The sequence below is a fragment of the Loxodonta africana genome, chromosome X (genome assembly GCF_030014295.1).
Source record: "Loxodonta africana isolate mLoxAfr1 chromosome X, mLoxAfr1.hap2, whole genome shotgun sequence".
Lineage (NCBI taxonomy): Eukaryota > Metazoa > Chordata > Mammalia > Proboscidea > Elephantidae > Loxodonta > Loxodonta africana.
In genome coordinates, this window is record NC_087369.1 from 92,481,702 (window position 1) to 92,502,186 (window position 20,485).

The 20,485-nt window shown below is 37.0% G+C and overlaps 1 protein-coding gene across 1 annotated transcript in view; it reads right to left on the reverse strand.

Moving 5' to 3' along the window:
- BRWD3 (bromodomain and WD repeat domain containing 3) overlaps positions 1 to 20,485 on the reverse strand; it is a 124,718-nt gene that overhangs the window by 12,769 nt on the left and 91,464 nt on the right. Inside the window, exons 25-36 of the mRNA XM_003412761.4 lie at positions 16,321 to 16,428; positions 14,649 to 14,773; positions 13,861 to 13,943; positions 12,052 to 12,163; positions 10,856 to 10,917; positions 10,593 to 10,748; positions 9,420 to 9,540; positions 8,270 to 8,395; positions 8,104 to 8,182; positions 5,793 to 5,849; positions 4,616 to 4,756; positions 3,308 to 3,379 (exon numbers count right to left, since the gene is read on the reverse strand). Of these exons, the coding sequence (XP_003412809.3) occupies positions 3,308 to 3,379; positions 4,616 to 4,756; positions 5,793 to 5,849; positions 8,104 to 8,182; positions 8,270 to 8,395; positions 9,420 to 9,540; positions 10,593 to 10,748; positions 10,856 to 10,917; positions 12,052 to 12,163; positions 13,861 to 13,943; positions 14,649 to 14,773; positions 16,321 to 16,428 (1,242 nt within the window). The remainder of the gene's footprint in view (positions 1 to 3,307; positions 3,380 to 4,615; positions 4,757 to 5,792; positions 5,850 to 8,103; positions 8,183 to 8,269; positions 8,396 to 9,419; positions 9,541 to 10,592; positions 10,749 to 10,855; positions 10,918 to 12,051; positions 12,164 to 13,860; positions 13,944 to 14,648; positions 14,774 to 16,320; positions 16,429 to 20,485) is intronic.

Consider the following 20,485-nt stretch of genomic DNA (forward strand, 5'->3'; position numbering starts at 1 on the left):
ACACTCTCTCATTTTGTGTCCATTTCGCCAGCTTCTAACCCCCTCCACCCTCTCATCTCCCCTCCAGGCAGGAGATGCCAACATAGTCTCAAGTGTCCACCTGATCCAAGAAGCTCACTCCTCACCACCAAAGGCATTTTTTAATGAGATGGAGAAACAAATCACAAACTTCATACAGAAAAGGAAAAAGCCCTGGATAAGTAAAGCATTACTGAAGAAGAACAAAGTGGGAGGCCTCACACTACATGGTTTTGGAACCTATTATACCGCCACAGTAGTCAAAACAGCCTGGTACTGGTACAACAACAGACACATAGACCAATGGAACAGAATTGAGAATGCAGACATAAATTCATCCACTTATGAGCAGCTGATATTTGACAAAGGCCCAAAGTCCATTAATTGGGGAAAAGACAGTCTCTTTAACAAATGGTGCTGACATAATTGGATATCCATCTGCGAGAAAATGAAATCAAAACCATACCTCACACCATGCACAAAAACGAACTCAAAATGTTTCAAGGACCTAAGTATGAAATCTAAAACGATAAAGATCATGGAAGAAAAAATAGGGACAATATTAGGAATCCTAATACATGGCATACACAGAATACAAAACATTACTAACAATGCACATATACCAGAAGAGAAACTAGACAACTGAGAGCTCCTAAAAATCAAACACTTATGCTCATCAAAAGATTTTACCACAGGAATGAAAAGACAACCTACAGGCTGGGAAAAATTTTTGTCTCTACGAATCCGATCGGCCTCTAATCTCTAAAATTTACAAGGTATTACAAAACCTCAACAACAAAAAGACAACCTAATTAAGAAATGGGCAAAGAATATTGTCATGAATTCAATCGTGTCCCGCCAAAATATCTGTCAACGTGGCTAGGTCATGATTCCCTTGTATGACTGTATGATTGTCTACCATTTTATCTTCAGATGTGATTTCCCTATATGTTGTGAATCCTATCACTATGATGTAATAAAATGCATTAGTGGCAGTTATACTGGTGAGGTCTATAAGATTAGATAGTGTCGTAATCCAATGTCTTTTGAGATATAAGCGAGAGAAGTGAGCAAAGAGACATGGAGACCTCATAGCACCAAGAAAGCAGTGCCAGGAGCAGTGTGTCCACTGGACCTGAGATTCCTGTGCTGAGATGCTCCCAGACCAAAAGAAGGCTGCTGCATCACAAGGACCTTCCTACAGAGCCAACAGAGAAAGAAAGCCTTCCCCTGGACTGACACCCTGAATTTGAACTTGTAGCCTATTAGACTGTAACAGAATAAATTTCTCTTTGTTAAAGCCATCCACTTATGGTATTTCTGTTACAGCAGATGACTAAGACAGATATGAACACGCACTTCACCAAAGAAGACATTCAGGTGGCTAACAGATACATGAGGAAATGCTCACGATCATTAGCCATCAGAGAAATGCAAATCAAAACTACAATGAGATGCCATCTCACTCCAACAAGGCTAGCATTAATTGAGAAAACACAAAATAATAAACGTTGGAGAGGTTATGGAGAGAGTGGAAGACTTATACACTGCTGGTGTGAATATAAATGGTATAACCACTTTGGAAATCAATTTGTCACTTCCTTAAAAAGCTAGAAATAGAAGTACCGTATGATCCAGCAATCCCACTCCTTGGAATAAATCCTAGAGAAATAAGAGCCAACATGCGAATAGATATATGCACACCCATGTTGATTGCAGCACTGTGCACAATAGCAAAAAGATGGAAACAACCTAGGTGCCCATCAACGGATGAATGGATAAACAAATTATGGTATATTCACACAACGGAATACTATGCAATGATAAACAACAATGAATCTGAGAAATATCTCATAACATAGAGGTATCTGGAAGGCATTATGCTGAGTGAAATTAGTTAGTTGCCAAAGGACAAATACTGTATGAGACCACTATTATAAGAACTCACGAAAAGGTTGAAACACAGAAGAAAACATTCTTTGATGTTCATGAGGGTGGGGAAGGAGGGAGAGGGGAATTCGCTAACTAGTTAAACCCAGTGACCTCGATTCGATTCCGACTCATAGCGACCCTATAGGACAGAGTAGAACTGCCCCATAGAGTTTCTAAGGAGCGCCTGGTGGATTCAAACTGTCGACCCTTTGGTTAGCAGCCGTAGCACTTAACCACTACTCCACCAGGATTTCCACTAACTAGATAGTGGACAAAATTATATTAGGTAAAGGGAAGGACGACACACAATACAGGGAAAGTCAGCACAACTGAACGAAACCGAAAGCTAAGAAGTTTCCTGAATACAACCAAACACTTCAAGGGACAGAGTAGCAGGGGTGGGGTCTGGGGACCATGGTTTCAGGGAACATCTCAATCAATTGGCATTAACACAGTTTATTAAGAAAATGTTCTGCATCCCATTTTGGTAAGTGGCAACTGGGTTCTTAAAAGCTAAAGAGCGACCATCTAAGATACATCAATTGGTCCCAACCCACCCGCAGCAAAGCAGAAAGAACACCAAAGGCAAAAGGAAAATATTAGCCCAAGAGACAGAAAGGGCCACAAAAACCAGACTCCACCAGCCTGAGACCAGAAGAAGTAGATGGTGCCTGGCTACCACCAATGACCGCCCTGACAGGGAACACATCAGAAAGTCCCTGATGGAGCAGGAGAAAAGTGGGGTGCAGAACTCAAATTCTAGTAAAAAGACCAGACTTAATTCATCCAATTGAGACTGGAGGGTTCCCGGAAGACATGACCCCCAGACTCTCTGTTAGCCCAGAACTGAAACCATTCCCAAAGCCAACTCTTCAGACAACGATTAGACCAGACCATAAGACATAACATGATACTGGTGAAGAGAGTGCTTCTTAGCTGAAGGACATACATGAGACTAAATGGGCAGCTCCTGTCCGGAGGTGAGATGAGAAGGCAAGGCAAAAAAGGACAGGAAATGGTTGAATGGACACGGGAAATCTGGGGTGGAAAGGTGAAGTGCTCTGTCACATTATTGGGAGAGAAACTAGGGTCATATAACAATGTGTGTATAAATCGTTGTATGAGAAACTAACTTGAACTGTAAACTTTCACTTAAAGCACAATAAAAACAACAAAAAAAGAAGCAGGTGCTGATTTAAAAAACAACCAAACAAAAATCCAAACAAGAGTGAAAAGATACTGAGTTGAACAATAGTTTTAACAAATTATAAAAGGCTCATTTAAGTATGGATATTTTGCAAAGAAAAAGAAGGCAAAAACAACCGGAGTATATATTTTAAGAGACTACAAAGCCTACCTCAGAAATAAATGGATCTTGTCGTTCTGGAACAAATGACTCTGAGGATTCTCCTTCTTGCTCTTGATGACCCTATTAGGGTAAAGAGAACAAATTGCGCTTCCAGGCCACCATAACAAACTATCAAGACTTAGAATACAACTATGACTTAAGGCTCAAAGATCCATAAATAGGAACTATGTTTTTACTGGTTGTAATTTAAGGTGAAGGTATTCTACATTGACCATTCTTCTCTGCTATGAAAAACATGAGACTAATGTATTCTATCCTAACTCCCTACAAATAAACAAACGGGCTTCATTGAACATAATTTTGTTCCTAATTTGAACGCTATTTCTTCCTGACTGAAACCTGTGTATGCAGACAAGAATACTGGTGTGCAATAAACTCAGAAGATGGTCTAATGTATTTCTGAAATACTGCTGTACCTTTTCTTTGAAAAAGTTAGATTTGCTACCTATAATAAAAGCTAATTCAATGTATAAATAGATATAATCCTAGAAAAGGAATCCTATAATTTCTCATGTGTTTCTCTTTGGTGAAAAGAAAGAAATATTGGTAGATTGGTACTCTACGAGACCATATTAGATAACTAACATATCTAGTATAAATTAAACAGTACTGACATACGTCACTGAGCATCTACAGTATGTAGAACAGTGTATTAGAAGTTAGTAGAATTTATTAAACAAATATCTGAAATAAAAGCTGGAAGGAATAGCAAGAAAATTTAGATTCAAATTTGGTTTACAATTGTATAATTTACATACTAAGTACATGACAGGCATTTTAGAAAGACATGGCTAATCACACTACCCGCTTTCATGATTCAAAGATAAACTAGCAAGAAAGAAAACAGAGAGAAGGAATGAAGGCAGGAAAAAGTGGCTCTTAACTAAACCTTAGCATGTATAACCAAAAAAACCAAACCCAGTACCGTTGAGTCGATTCTGACTCATAGCGACCCTACAGGACAGAGTAGAACTGCCCCATAGAGTTTCCAAGGAGCGTCTGGAGGATTTGAACTGCCGACCCCTTGGTTAGCAGCCGTAGCGCTTAACCACTACGCCACCAGCAAAGTGGTGAGCATGTATACTTATGGGAAATTATGACACTGGCAATTATTTAAATAACTGTATGCTTACCGGGAAACCTGGTGGCGTAGTGGTTAAGCACTACGGCTGCTAACCAGAGGGTCGGCAGTTCAAATCCTCCAGACGCTCCTTGGAAACTCTATGGGGCAGTTCTACTCTGTCCTGTAGGGTCGCTATGAGTCAGAATCGACTCAACGGTACTGGGTATACTTACTGGATAAGAAAGATGATCAGCTGGCTGTCGAAATGGCTCCGAGTCCTCACGTTCATAAATGAGGCTCAAGAGTTCTTCACATTGTTTTTTCCAAGCATCAGGATTAGACTTTAAAGATTGTCTTCTGCCTCGGCATTTGACCTGTAGATTTTAATAGAATTATATCTAAAAGTTCTTTCTTTAACTTTCCAAACATTGATTTTCTCGTGTATTCCTGATGTTAATATATCTATGAAAAATAGAGCAGCTGCTATTTTTCTTAGTTTAGATTAGACAACGTTCTCCTTGAAAACAAAATAAACTAGACTCTTACAATGGAAATCGAAAGAACTCTAATATTCTGAATACTCATTTTAAGAAATCTGAGCCTCCAAAAAAGTACAGAAGAACAAATGCTTTTTTTCTCTATCAGATTAAGTTATTAATGCTTTAATATTTGCTGATAGTTAAGTATACTTGACAACGTCATCATAATTTTCTCAAAGCAACATTTAAAAGAGTTTTTTTTTTAATAAATTCTTTGTGGACTTGATAAATTCCAGCCTTTACATTTGATGCTTTTGTAGCGATTTCTTTCAGTTTTTCAAAGGAAATTGTTTCTTAAATAGAATTGACTATATGTCTAATTACCACAGAGGTGAAGTGTGTAGAAAAGTGTTATCATAGCAGGTATGAGGTTGCCATCTTTAGAAGGGCCTGTTTTTAAGGATGGCCCTTGTCTGGCATCTGGGAACTTGGCACTTGAACCATTTCCTAAATCATAAAGGTAGTTTACTGTGCCTAGCATAAATGATGTTATTTGTGGAATCTTGGTATGTGCTAGGCAGAGGGTTCCTACATAACCAACCCACAATAAAATCCTTAGGGACTGAGTATCTAATTGCACTTGTCACTACATTTTCACTGCCGAGGGAAAAGTCTGGTCTATGACTCCCTCATAGAAGGAAGATCATAGGAAGTCTGTACACAGATTCGATCAGATTCTGCCTGTGTGTCTGTCCCTTACGATCCAGCTGCATATATTACTACACCACTCTAATAAATCTTGGCCATGAGTACAATGATACGCTAAGTCCTGTGAACCTTCTGGCGATTCTCCAAATGTGGGGGTGGCCTTAGGGACCTGACACAGGAAGGATGAAAATTTTTATTCTCAGCAGTTGATTTATTCACTCACTCTTCTTCCAGATGAAGTACCAGGACCATCTGAATCTAAATCAACCATTTCTGTATCCTAAAATTAAATGGGGAGGGTGGGAGAAGACATTAAGTTACATTCAATGTCTTACAAGTTAGATGGAATATACAAATAAAAGGCAAATGCAATCACAATGAATTTTCGTTCATTAAAGCAGGCAGCAGAACAAAGGCTGGAGGGCGACTAACTCCAAACTTTACAAACTGGAAAATATACTGGGAAAGGAAGAGCTTAACGGTTTCTCCTTAAATTAGCATAGGAAATTAAGGAAAAGGCGTAGTGATTGGTATCCACTGAAGTTGTACCTAAATAGGTATTAGTATTTGAAAAGATTAAAAAAGTATTTGAAAAGAAAAAAAAAGTATTCTATGGTATGCTAATTTAATATACTATAATCACAAATTACTCATGATTAATTCTTTGCTATTTCAATAAACAGTTCTCTTATAGGAAAAATATAAATGTCTGCACACATCGGGTCACCATAGTTGTAATCGACTCCACGACAACTGGGACAACTGGATTGGTTTCCGTTTTTTACAGATTCAGTTAAGTATCTGTTATGGATTGAATTGTGTTCTCCCCCAAAACATATGTTGGAATCCTAACCCCTATACCTGTGATGTAATCCCCTTTGAGAATTGAGTCTTGTTATGTTAATGAGGCAATATCAATGTAGGGTGTGCCCTGAACCTAATCACTTCAGAGTTATAAAAGGAACAGATTAGACAGAGACAAGGATCTTCCCCCAGAGCCAACAGACAGAGAGCCTTCCCTTATAGCCAATGCCTTCAATTCAAACTTCTTCCTCCTGTGGGAATGGAGCCCTGGTGGAGTGATGGTTAAGCACTTGGCTGCTAACCAAAAGGTCAGTGGTTTGAACTCACCAGCCACCCTGCAGGAGAAGAGACCTTGCGATCTGCTCCCATAAAGATTTAAAGCCTAGGAAACCCTATGGGGCAGTTCTACTCTGTCCTATAGGGTTTCTATGAGTCAGAACTGACTTCACAGCACACAGCAACGAACTGTGAGAAAAAATTCTGTTCTTTAAAGCTACCGACTCATGGTATTTGTTACAGCAGCACTAGCTAACTAAGATGGTATGTATCTAAGGGATAAGATTTTAAGACAAAGAGGCAAGGCCCAGGCACCACTATTCACCTGGTGATGGCAACTCAAATTATAAGAAAAATGACTAGGAGAAAATACAAGTAGCTCATGAGTTATTGGTACTCCTTTGTAAAAATAAAACTGTTGAATTACATTTTACTTTAGTCTTCTATCCTGAGTAGTGCTACTATGAGGGAAATTCTTACTATATCAAATCCTGAGTCAAAGCACATTTATGTGAAAGGTCAAAGAAAATATAAGGAATAAGTATGATAAATTCTTCATGGTTTCCAGGGGGATAATATTTAATTGGTGTATTTGTGTTTTCTTTATTGTTATTATATAAATAACATTTAACTCCAAGAATACTTACAATGTTTTATAGTCACATATATTTTTATGAAATAGTAACCAAAAAAAACAGTAGATTTTGGAGATTAACGATACAGACAAAATAAACATGCAAAATATTTCATGCCACTTCAATAGAATCTAGCATATTTGAGTCACTCAACCCTAGGATGAATTGGTTTCCACTAAAAATTTCTGAATTATCACTTTCTATTATTGTTCTAGACTCGTATCTTGGTTTTTGCTTCTCTGTACCATAGCCTCCAGTCAAAAATGGCTGGGTTAAAAAAAAAAGAAATTGGTGGGAAAATCTCACATATGAGGGTCTGCTGAGAGTACTGATTCTATTTCATTAAGAAAAGATTGGTTTATGTTTACAAATTTCCATAAAGGAAATCAAGTAGCAATTCTATGAAATTACTAAAAATTGACACTTCCAAAGCTGAAATTTTGAAATATTTTAATATTTTATATACAATGTATAGAAAACAAAATTCATACTAAAATTCCCATTAACTAAACATTCTTTTAAAATATTGAGTGCTTTGTCTTGTTTTTAAGGGTTGAAAAATAAAGTGTTGATTTCTTATCATTAAAATCTACTGAGTCAAATAGGATAACTACTTGTCTCTAAATATTGTTGCACAATTACATTTTTGGCATATGCCATCTAAACACAAGTTAAAGAGTTTAATATAAAAGATGCAGGTGTTCAGTCAACTTTCAGAAATCTGTTTCACTGCTCATTGCCAATTATAACACTTACATGCAATACTCTACTTCAAATAAGAGAAAAAGATTTCATTCCTAATCATGCTGTGATTCTTACCTCCTCTGCATCAGTACTGTTTAGTTCTTCTGCTTTAATTTTGTTATAAGTATCCAGTATATCAGCACAGCTCTGATCCCTAAGAAACAAGATAAGTCAAAATACATTTCAATAATTAAGAAAAACCCCAGAAGTTAGCACATCTGGAAGAGAAAATGCTTCTTACCCAATAAAGCGAAGTAAGACATCAGTTACAATTTTGGCTGCTTTGACTATAGGACTGTCTGGCTCATTGAAAGTTCTGGCATTATGCTCAATGTAGCGTACCTCCCACATTAATGCTGATATTCTCCTATGAAAGAAAAAACACCCTCTGTTAGTCTTGGCTGATACATTTAAAGCATATTCTAGGAATAGACAACATAGAACAATTAGGTATTTATCATGGTATGTCAAAGGCATTCCAATATATGTATTTACTGATGTGCACTAAAAGAAGATGATACAGTCACAGTATTTGAAGCACAGGGAAAAATTTAGAACCACTGGACTGCATATTAAAATTTGGAATAACCTAATTCAAAACATTATGGGTAAATAGTGATTTGACAAAAAAACAAGCAAAAATAAAGTGTTTTGATAAAGTCAAGAGAATGTTTAGTTTTCAGGGGAAGTTACAAGAATAGCAGAAAAAAAAAACAAACCAGATTGTAGAAAATAACAGATTTTTATCTAGTTATTTTTATGATATATTAATAAATAAAATATATAGGGTATTATAAAAATACATTTAATTCTCAATTATAAGAGGCAGATTAACCAGTTCATGGAATAACTGTGGTTAGGGCACAGGGACCCTGGGATGAGAGAGGAACCAAAAGCTGTCCTCTATAGTCCTCCCATAATCATCATCCCCAACCAAAAAACAAATCCAAAACGAAGCAAAAAATAACTTCGATCTTTTCCTATACACATTTTCAGAGCTGAGAATTAGATCTTATTAACTGCTAAATCCCCAACAGTGTGATTTATGCATGCTTTCCAAGTCTATGTAGCACCTTAATTGCAATGAATCTATAAACAACTTAATCTGCCTTTAATAATCAAAAGTTAACTGTAGTTTTGTTTTACACATGATTTATGCTACCGCTAATTTCCTGTCTTTCCTTCCCTACCACCTTTTTACCCTGCAAGACTGAGAACCTACTGAATAAAGGGAAATTAGCTGTTTAAAATTTTTAAAAGAAATTTTGGAGTGAGTCTTTTGAATGACATTTTACACATGAAAACACAGATCTCAGTGTACCATCACACAAAAAGGAAAGAAAAAGATATACAGTTGTGGATTTTATAATAAATGGTAAAACCAAACAGACCTGTAAAAGCGGTTTTCAAGTCTCCGCCTGATGGTGTTGAGGTCAGTTGGATAAGCAACTACAGTACAGTATAAGGGGTAGGCACTGAGATCCACTGGAACAGCAAAAGGGCTGGCAAAATCTACAAAATTACCAAAAAAAAAAAAACAGCAGTTAAGAGGAACTTAACATTTCATGTTAACAAACACAAATTAATATATATACAAGAAGAGAGTAATATACTACATTTCTAAAACAATGATTCGATTATTCAAATATTAGACCAATACCGTTTTAACATTACTCTTTCATTTGAACATGTCTATGAATCATGCATGACACACTGGATTCAAATTCAGTAAAAGGAAACAAATTCAAAGAAGCACTGTGTTTAACTTCAGATTTATGTCTTTCCTGAATAAATGCTAAACTTCTCAAATGATGTTTTAGGAACTATAACTATTGTTGTGATTGTTGTTGTGTGACATCAAGTTGATTTCAACTCATAAGGACCCTATAGGATAGAGGAGAACTGCCCCATAGGGTTTCCAAAGCTGTAATTTTTATGGAAGCAGATTACCACATCTTTCTTCCAAGGAGTGGCTGGTGGGTTCTAGTTGCTGACCTTTCCAGTTAGCAGCCAAGCGCTTAACCCATGTGCCACTAGGGCTCCTTATCATTGTGATTAAGAAACATTACTCACCTACCGTCTTTACCAAGGAACCCATCCAAATTAAGGCTCAGGGAATAGCTAGAGAGCCAAAATGACTTGAGAAACAAAAAGACACTTACATGCCTGCCTTCGTTATTAGTCTCCAGAGTGTTAAAAAGTTATAAGTCATCACTTTAGCCAAGCATATAAAAATGTTAACATTAAAACGAGTAACCGTGCTTCTTAAGTTAAAAGTGAAGTGTACCGTGAGAAAATGCATTTCCTTTTAAAGAACTTGGAAACCCTGGTGGCGTAGTGGTAAAGTACTACGGCTGCTAACCAAAGGGTCAGCAGTTTGAATCTGCCGGGTCCTCCTTGGAAACCCTATGGGGCAGTTGTACTCTGTCCTATAGGGTCTCTATGAGTTGGAATCAACTCGACGGCAGCTGGTTTTTTTTGGGGGGGTGGTTTAAAGAACTTAAAATTCTTTTGGTTTCCCAGCAACCTTCAGTTCTCGTAATATTCTTTCACATTCATCATACCCAGGGAAAGAAGGTGGTTGATGCCCTGAATAACCCGTTCACATTCCTCATCTCTAGAATGAGCTCCCCATTCTCCTTCTTGGGGTTTGTATAGCAAAGCAGTCAGTTCTTCCTGGGACACAGGAACACCAGCACCAACTTCATCTGGAAAGGCAGCTAGGTGTACGATAAAAAAAAAAATCAGAAATAATTAGTTTCCAATATCATGCTATTGTCCTTTTACTTTTAGAAGGATTGTATATCATTTTTAAAAGTATATTTACTGCCTTCTGGAATTGGCTCCATGTCCCAGGGGCTCATCTTTTCTCTCTCATTATTGTCCCAGCTGTTAAAAAATAACAAGATGCATATCAAATTCACAACACTAACTTTTATATACTAGCATAATTTGCATAACGTTTTGGGGTAAAATTTGGAACAGGACAATACTGTTGTCTTTAAAGCATAATTTTGCTAAAATAAATAACCTTAAATAAAGAAAATATGGCTTACCAGTATGAAACAGAGATGACAGTAAGTCTGTTAGTTTTACTTGTTATTTTTTCCTTCTAACAAAGCGTATATTCAATATTAGGCCAGGGAAAAGAATAAAAAGATCTTTTTGAAAAATATCTTTCAGGTTAAGAGAGTCAATTTAATAGATTACTTCTTTCCATGAAATAATCTACTTTATCCTAATAGCTTAATTATCAAAGTCCTTCCAAAAATCTTATTATTTCCTTTTGATCTGCAATATGGAGACTAAAAGTCAATTTTTGCAGAATAAACATTTCTTCTATCATTCTTGACAAGAAAACTTCATTCACTAGGAATCTTAAAATTCTGGAATTTCATGAAGAATTAAAGTAAATGTCGTTGGGAAGTAGTACCTCTTACAAACAATACCCAGTGCCGTCAAGTCGATTCCGACTCATAGCGACCCTATAGGACAGGATAGAGCTGCCCCATTGAGTTTCCAAGGAGCACCTGCCGGATTCGAACTGCCGACACTTTGGTTAGCAGCCGTAGCACTTAACCACTACGCCTTGGAAAACTCTATGGGGCATTTCTACTCTGTCCTATAGGGTCGCTATGAGTTGGAATCGACTCAACGGCACCAGGTTTGGTTTTTATAAACATAATGCAATCACCTCTGCCTAGAATTTATACCATTGAAGGCCTCTAACAATTACTTTAAACACAATGAATTTCAGTATTCTCTATGAAAAAATAGTTGCAATTCTTTTCTAAAGCAGAAATTCTTAAGAGAAAATAAGGACATAAGAAAGTTAGAAATAAGCCTTCAGTTCCTGCTTTGCTTTTAGTATGCATATTAGACAGAAAGGTTTATCATCAAATTCCTTTCTTACAGGTACATTGTCAGACTAGATAAGACAGATAAAAAGGTATTCCTGGTAAGGTTTATATAACGCCCGTATACTACTACAGCATTATTATCAGGTACAATAACCATACTTACTGAACACTGTAACACTGGAAAGAACTATCAGGATACTCTGGTTGAAAAGGCTGCTGACTCTCCACGGTTCCAAACCACCAGGCATCATCTATTATACTGCGAAATCTATCACCTGTAATGTTTTTAAAAATTTTTTAAAAGAGCGCTCTTGAGAACATTAGCTCTGCTTCAACTCTAAATCGCTACTTTCATTGAATACACAAGTAGTATTGTATCTAGCATTATCAGAAGTTTCAAGCATTTTGATTTTCACATGATGGAAATCTTTCTGAAATAAATCACATATCTCCATGTCTTCTTAACTTACAAAAAGGCTACCCAAACACAATTTAACCTTTATCAATTATTTGGGATCCTCATTGTACTATATGTTTGTTTCTTCTTCTCCTTCTTTTTTGCTTTTAGCTTTTTGCCTTTAAAAATCTTCTCATACTAGTTTTCTGCTTCTAAATACCTAAGGATTACAGAACCAAACCATCATGGACAAAAATGTTTTTTATGTATTAGGAGAATTCAAAAAATAATAGCAAACATTTACATTTTTTTTACTATGTGCCAGGTACAATTTTATGTGTCTATACATTTTTTTAATACATTAACTCATTTACTCCTCTCACTAACCTTATATATGTGTATTGTGTGATCCCCATTTTATACAGGAGGGATGTGAGGCAAAGAGAGTTAAAAACTTGCCCGAGATCAAATAGAGATAGAGCCAGGATTCCAAGTCACAGTGTAAGGCCCCATACTTTCAAAATTATGTATTTGCTACGGCTGCAAATACATTTTAAAATCCAGGCATATAAAAGTGAATGTGCAAAAAAAGTTGTCTGAAATTAAAGAAGCCTTATGTTATATATATTATGATAATATATACACAAATTAATTTTTCCCCCTCACATTATATTGCTTTTGGGCAGGGGAGGGGATGAAAGGGAGAAAGAAAGAAAAAAGAGAGTAGGAGAGGTTGTAGTTTATTTAATGCAGGTCTCTAAACAAAGGAAGGAAGGGAGGGAAGAGAGGGGAGGGAAGGGAGAGGGAGGATAGGGAAAGGGAGAAGAGGGAGGAAAGGAAGGAGAAAGGGAGGGGAAGGAGGAGGGGAGGGAGGAGGCAGGGAGAGAGGAGAAGGTGAAGGGGGAAGAAGGGGAGGGAAGAGGCAGGCAGGGAGGGAGGAAGGGAAGAGGCAGGGAGAGAGGAAGGAGGTAGGGAGGGGAGGAGGGGAGGAGGGGAGGAGGGAGGGAAGGAAGGAGGGAGGGAAGGAGGGAGGGAGGGAGGGAGGGAAGGAGGGAAGGAGGGAGGGAGGGAGGGAGGGAGGGAGGGAGGGAAGGAGGGAAGGAGGGAAGGAGGGAAGGAGGGAAGGAGGGAAGGAGGGAAGGAGGGAGGGAAGGAAGGAAGGAAGGAAGGAAGGAAGGAAGGAAGGAAGGAAGGAAGGAAGGAAGGAAGGAAGGAAGGAAGGAAGGAAGGAAGGAAGGAAGGAAGGAAATAAACAACAATAAGTATGGTCTGTTTCAGAGCCCAAGTATAAAGAGTGCTCTATTTTAGGTCAATTAATATTTGAGAATTTTCTTTTTATTCATATTTGTATTCTAGTAGAGTGGGTATCTGTAGAAGGATTAGAGACTATATGCCATGCATGATGTGCACAAAAGCACCTAAACATAACTGAAAAGAAAATTCAGTTTAATTTTTCTAATTTGTCTGAATGCTTTTTCCAGCTTCCTTTTAAACTAGTTTCTTTTTGTTAAATGAGAGTAAAAGAGTTAGTCTACTTCAAACTTAACAGTTATTAAGGGACAATTTTATACTTACCAATCTGCCAGTTCCTTTCTTTGGCTTCATTGTAAAACTGATGTAGCACAAGGAAATCAATGACATCTGGCATGTCATGATACCTACACAGAAAATAAAGCACATGTGAATTAATATAGAGTATATTTAGTAATATATATAAAAAAAACTGTTACTAAATATTCAAGGACATAAGTTAAATGTGGAGTCATCAGACAAAATACTGCAAAGCTTCCTAAAATGCTTTAACTTAAATTAAACCTCATCTGCAATGATCTGTTTTGGAGTGGCCTGCTACTCACTTTAATAATGTAATGATACCAATGCAGGCTCTTAAAGCTTCTCAAAGCTTAATACAAGGTATTATATATTAAGGGCCTTAAAACAAGGATATGAATTAATGTTCTTTCATCTCCCTAGATTTCAACTCAATTTCAAGAAATGCACCACTTACTTATTGTTACTATTATTACTAACAGAAATAAAAGCAACTACGAGGCACTTTATAAAGGTTTCTCTTTTATTCCTCACAATAACCCTGAGGAAACTATTACCATCTCCATTCCATTTTACAGATGAAGACATAGATTCAGAGGAGTTAAGTAACTTTCTATTTAAGTGGAGAAACCAAGAATTAAGCTCCGGTCTTTATTAATTCTGAAGCCTGTAGTGTTTCAGTGTTTCTTCTCCCAAAGAGCCCTGTATCCTACTGAATACACAGTAGGTATTAAAATACACACATGCACACCACACACACACACACACACACACACACACACACACACACACAGCCAGAGAAAGCTACTCACTTAATGGAAAAAGATTCCCCAGTCATTTTGCCTGAAATAGGGTCCAGAAATGCAAGTTTCAAGCAGCATAGTGTAGGCGGTCCAACCTCATATTTGATTCCTACAATCTTAACAAACTCTTGCTCCTATTCATGAGAATACCAATATATTATTATTTTCAATATAAATTGGCTAACATTTGCATACTATATTATTACTTAAATAATATGAAAATTATCTGAACACCTACCAAGTGCTGGGCACTACACTAAGTGTTAATGGTAATAAGACATGGCTCCTGAACATTAATAGGTGGTTGTAGTTCATTTAATTCTAAACCAAGGATAAGCAACAAAATCCTCTGAGTAACCTATTTTTAAAGCCTACTCGTATAGAATCTAATTCACTAAGTCTGGTGTAATGCTCAGTCATATATATCTTGAGAAAGCTCCACAGGGGATTATGATGCTCTGCCTGGCTTAAGAATTGCTCTGCTAGTGGAAATAAAGTCTGCGAATGTGCAGGTGTACATGTATGTGTATGTGTTTGATGAGTAGACTTAAATTTTTTAAATGCCTACAATATTATCCTAGAACATCCTTACACATTATTTTATTACTAGTCACATTTAACAGATGACATAACTGAGTCTCAGACATACACTAACTTGCTTAAAATTATATACTAGCATAGAGCAGAACTGGAATTGAAATTCAGGTCTTATTCCAAAGCCCAGGTTCTTGCACCACACACATGCTGCCTCCACAATTTCCTAAAACCACAGGATTAGAATTAAAAATAAGAAACCATGTTTTATTCATTTGTGATTCTAAAAAAGAACTCAACCTCCATCTGATCCAGAATAGCATCTACTCTATTAGTGAACCATGACTTTCACTTAAACATACTTTAGCAATGTACAACTTAACAATATATATATATATATATTTTTACAAGTGTCTAAACTAAATCTTTACTTCAATAGATATAAACATTCTCCCTGTTGTATCCTTCCTGCTAATTATCATCACACAACAACCCTTCATTTACCTGAAAACTATCATAACATTGCCCTTTAGGTGCTTGTTCTCCAAGTCAGAAGAGAACAAAACACATAAACCTAAGCAGAAATTACATATATATATGAATGGAAGTATAATTACAAACAGAATATTCTTCTCCAAAAGATAAACATATCTATGTCTAGTTTACTCAATACCAAGTAACTACATAGGTGTATCAAAAGATTCCATAAAGCACCATAAGTTTCTGAGCTTCTTGGGATTTACGACATTTAATGTAACCCAAAAGCTGACAGAGCCTTGAGGGTGTTCGTAGTCCACACACCCAGTCAGTTCTAGAGCCTTTAGATTGTACAAAGTTGCTGATAGGGAAAATATTCCAACCAGGGAACTCTCCTGCTTTGCTCTAATGACAAAATGGTATAGACTAGAGGACCTGAAGCTTGAAGGAAATTAAGTAAAATAATCAAGACAATACATGGCATATAAATTCAGGAAAAAATATAAAATGTGACCCACAAGACTCAGCTGCATGAGAGTATTGTATATCACCTTATCTTGGACACACAATCAGCAGTGAAGTATGCACGAAGCTGAGAAAAATCCTATAGGCAAATAACTTAATTCCAAAGCAACTTCAATGGCATTGCTTATGAAACTGGCAATTTTACCCTGAGGTCCATTTTGTTCCATGGTTGTTTTTGTAAATTAACGCTGTATATTTTTGATTTCCTTACAGCCCGCACATAAGCTTCATGTCCTTGCCTAAAATAGATAAGCTGAAACAAAAAAAGTAAGGTATTAAACAGTAGCATCCTCCTTCACAATTCTATACAGCCCAATACACATGCCTATAAACACCCTCTTCTGTAGGCAACAAACATGATTACAATTTTGAAAAAAATCTGTGCAATTAAGGTGCTTTTCACCATGAAATGATGTTCAGTACCCATATTTATGCAGCCCTGCACTAAGTACCATGTAACATAAGCACTGCACACACAGGTCCTTTCTGCCTAGCAACTTCGTAAGTCTGCTGAAGAATAAGAAACTATAATGACGAATGTACACAAAACTGGTCATATTCTAAAGCACTATATTTCAAATCATAATTTATATTCTAAATATCAATATTTTAATACTAAAATTACACACTTTATACACATGGTGTATTACATAGTATACACGCATACCAAAAAACAAGCCAAACCCAACCCAACACACATATATATTTCTAATCACTCACAGGCTACTAAATGGCGTAGTTTTAAGACTTAAATGAAAAGTTTTCTGTTATGCGCATTCACATAAGAACTGGTATGGTCACATATTTTTGGGGGGGACACGATTTAATCCATGACACTGCCACTAATCAAAAAAACAGAAAATAACAAATGTTGGAGAGGTTGTGGAGAGACCGGAACACTCATACACTTCTGGTGGGAACGTAAAATGGTACAACCTCTTTGGAAATCAATTTGGTGCTTCCTTAAAAAGCTAGAAATAGAACTACCATACGATCCAGCAATCCCACTCCTCGGAATATATCCTAGAGAAATAAGAGCCTTTACATGAACAGATATATGTACACCCATGTTCACTGCAGCACTGTTTACAATAGCAAAAAGATGGAAGCAACCAAGGTGCCCATCAACGGATGAATGGACAAAAAGATTATGGCATATTCACACAATGATAAATCCGTGAAACATTTCATAACATGGAGGCATCTGGAAGGCATTATGCTGAATGAAATTAGTCAGCACAACTGGACTACACCAAAAGCAAAGAAGCTTCCTGAATAAACTGAACGCTTCAAAGGCCAGAGTTGCAGGGGCAGGGCCTAGGGACCATAGCTTCAGGGGACAACCAGGTCAACTGGCATAATAAAATCTATTAAGGAAACATTTTGCATCCCACTTTGGTGAATGGTATCTGGGGTCTTAAACACTAGCAAGTGGCCATCTAAGATGCATCAATTGGTCTCAACCCACTTGCAGCAAAGGAAAATGAAGAACCCCCAAGACACAAGGTAATTATGAGCCCAAGAGACAGAAAGGGTCGCATAAATCAGAGACTACATTAGCCTGAGACGAGAAGAACTAGATGGTGCCTGACTACAACCAATGACTGCCCTGACAGGGAACACAACAGAGAACCCCTGAGGGAGCAGGAGAGCAATGGGATGCAGACCTCAGATTCTCATAAAAAGACCAGACTTAATGGTCTGACTGAGACTGGAAGGGCCCCAAGACTGGAACCATTCCCAAAGCCAAATCTTCAGACAGGGATTGGACTGGACTATAAGACAGAAAATGATGCTGGTGAGGAGTGATTTTCTTGGCTCAAGTAGGCACATGAGACCATGTGGGAAGCTCCCGTCTGGAGGAGAGATAGGCAGAGGGGGCAGAAGTTAGCTGAATGGACACAGGGAATACAGGGTGGAGAAAGGGAGTGTGCTGTCTCATTAGGGGGAGAGCAACTAGGAGTACATAGCAAAGTGTGTATAGATTTCTATATGAGAGACTGAATTGATTTGTAAGCTTTCACTTAAAGTACAATAAAAAAATTTTAAATAGGAAAAAAAACTGGTATGGAAGGAAAATGAACTCAAGAGTTTGGCGAAACCCTTTAGCTCTTCTAAGACAGCATTTACAACCACATTCTCAAGTCATTAAAAGAAAAACAACAAAGTTTTTTAAAGTAGGGGTAAAAACCAAAAAAAAAAGTAGGGATAGAGATAAATAAATACAATATAAAAAATACCGAACTATGAGTTTTAAAAAATATACTGACATATACTACCAATTAATATTGTGTAAGTAACAATTTTTAATAGCTAAAATTACAAGTAGAAAAAGACTTAAATCTTTGTATATAAACATAATTGTAGGGATAAAAAAGCCAATACTAAACATGTTATTCAGGAATTCCTTATCACATAATGTCTTCCTGAACTTAACAAATACTGATTAAACATCTTGTGTCCCTCAAGGACACAGATGTACATGTAGACATACAACTATAATGCAAGGCAGAATGTAATATGAATCATAAAAGAGGAATAATTTAGGTGGGAAAACTCATGAGAAAGGAGGGGAAGGCAAGTGGAAGGTAGGGATCACATTGAGAAGTCAGCATTTGAGCTAGACCTTAAAGAATGAGCATTTTGAGTGGCAAAGATCTGTGGGAGGGGTATTCCAGGGAAAATAATACTTAGATGAAGTAAAAAGTAATTAGATGAAGTAAAAAGTAATGCAGTCATTAAGAGATCAATTATACAAAAAGTATATTTCTGCCTTTTTGAGTTCCTTAAAAATTTCTATGTCTGACATATTTATTTCACTATCTGATTCGATTATACACCTTCCCCATTATCAGACATCTGTCCTCACCTAATACACATTAGTCTTGAAAGCAAGGGTGGATTAACCAGTAAGCAAGGTACGCACAAGCTTACTTGTGCTTGCTTACTAATCTGTAGTAAACAATTTCACATGGGTTTCACATCATTGATAGGGTAAAAAACAGGTGAAATTATTCACTACACATTAGTATGTATGCACAAGTAAGCCCGTATGTTCCTTGCTTATTGGGTAACCCGGCCCTGCTCAAAGCATATGAGAATGTACCAAGTAAAACAAAATAGAAGGAACAAGATTCCACCAAGGTATGAACTGAGAAAAAATGGTCCAACACAGTGGAGACAACTCTCATCAGATCTTAGAGTATATAGATCCTTGTTTTGTTAAGTCTTCTAAGATTAATTCAACATTATGCCTCTTAAGACCCCATAAGAACAGGCAAGAAATATAAGAAATCATGATTTGGGATTATGCTGAAAACATTTCAAGTTTGTAATTACTACAGCATTCATCAGAACATATTCTATTAACATAACCACACAAACAAGCATTGTTTCAAAAGTCCAATATCTATACGAAGACACAATTATGAAAGGAAACATTTTAATAATACATAAAGATAATGAGAAAATAATGGCTTATTCATAAGGCTATGTAATAGCTCAATTGGTATTCTGTCAATTCCTAGAGCCTTGTTTTTTGCCAGTGCCTTCAGCGCATCTCGGACTTCTTCCTTCAATACCATCGGTTCCTAATCATATGTTACCTCCTGAAATGGTTGAACGTGGACCAATTATTTTTGGTATAGTGACTCTTTGTATTCCTTCCACATTCTTTTGATGCTTCCTGCGTCATTAAACATTTTTCCAGAAGAATCCTTCAGTGTTGCAACTCGAGGCTTGAATTTTTTTCTTCAGTTCTTTCAGCTTGAGAAATGCTGAGGGCATTCTTCCCTTTGGTTTTCTATCTCCGAGTCTTTGTACATGCCATCATAATATTTTGTTTTCTCAACCGCCCTTTGAAATCTTCTGTTCAGCTCTTTTACGTCATCATTTTTTCCTTTTGCTTTTGCTACTCGACATTCAAGAGCAAGCTTCAGAGTCTCCTCTGACATCCATTTAGGTCTTGTCTTTCTCTTCTTTTTAATGACCTCTTGCTTTCTTCATGGATGATGTCCTTGATGTCATTCCACAACTCATCTGGTGTTTGGTCATTAGTGTTCAATGTGTCAAATCTATTCTTGAGATGGTCTCTAAATTCACGTGGGATATACTCAAGATCGTACTTTGTCTCTTGTGGACTTGTTCTAATTTTCTTCAGTTTCAACTTGAACCTGCATATGACCAATGGATGGTCTGTTCTGCAGTCAGCCCCTGGCCTTGTTCTGAGTGATGATATTAAGATTTTCCATCGTCTCTTTCCACAGATGTAGTCAATTTGATTCCCATGTATTCCATCTGGTGAGGTCCAC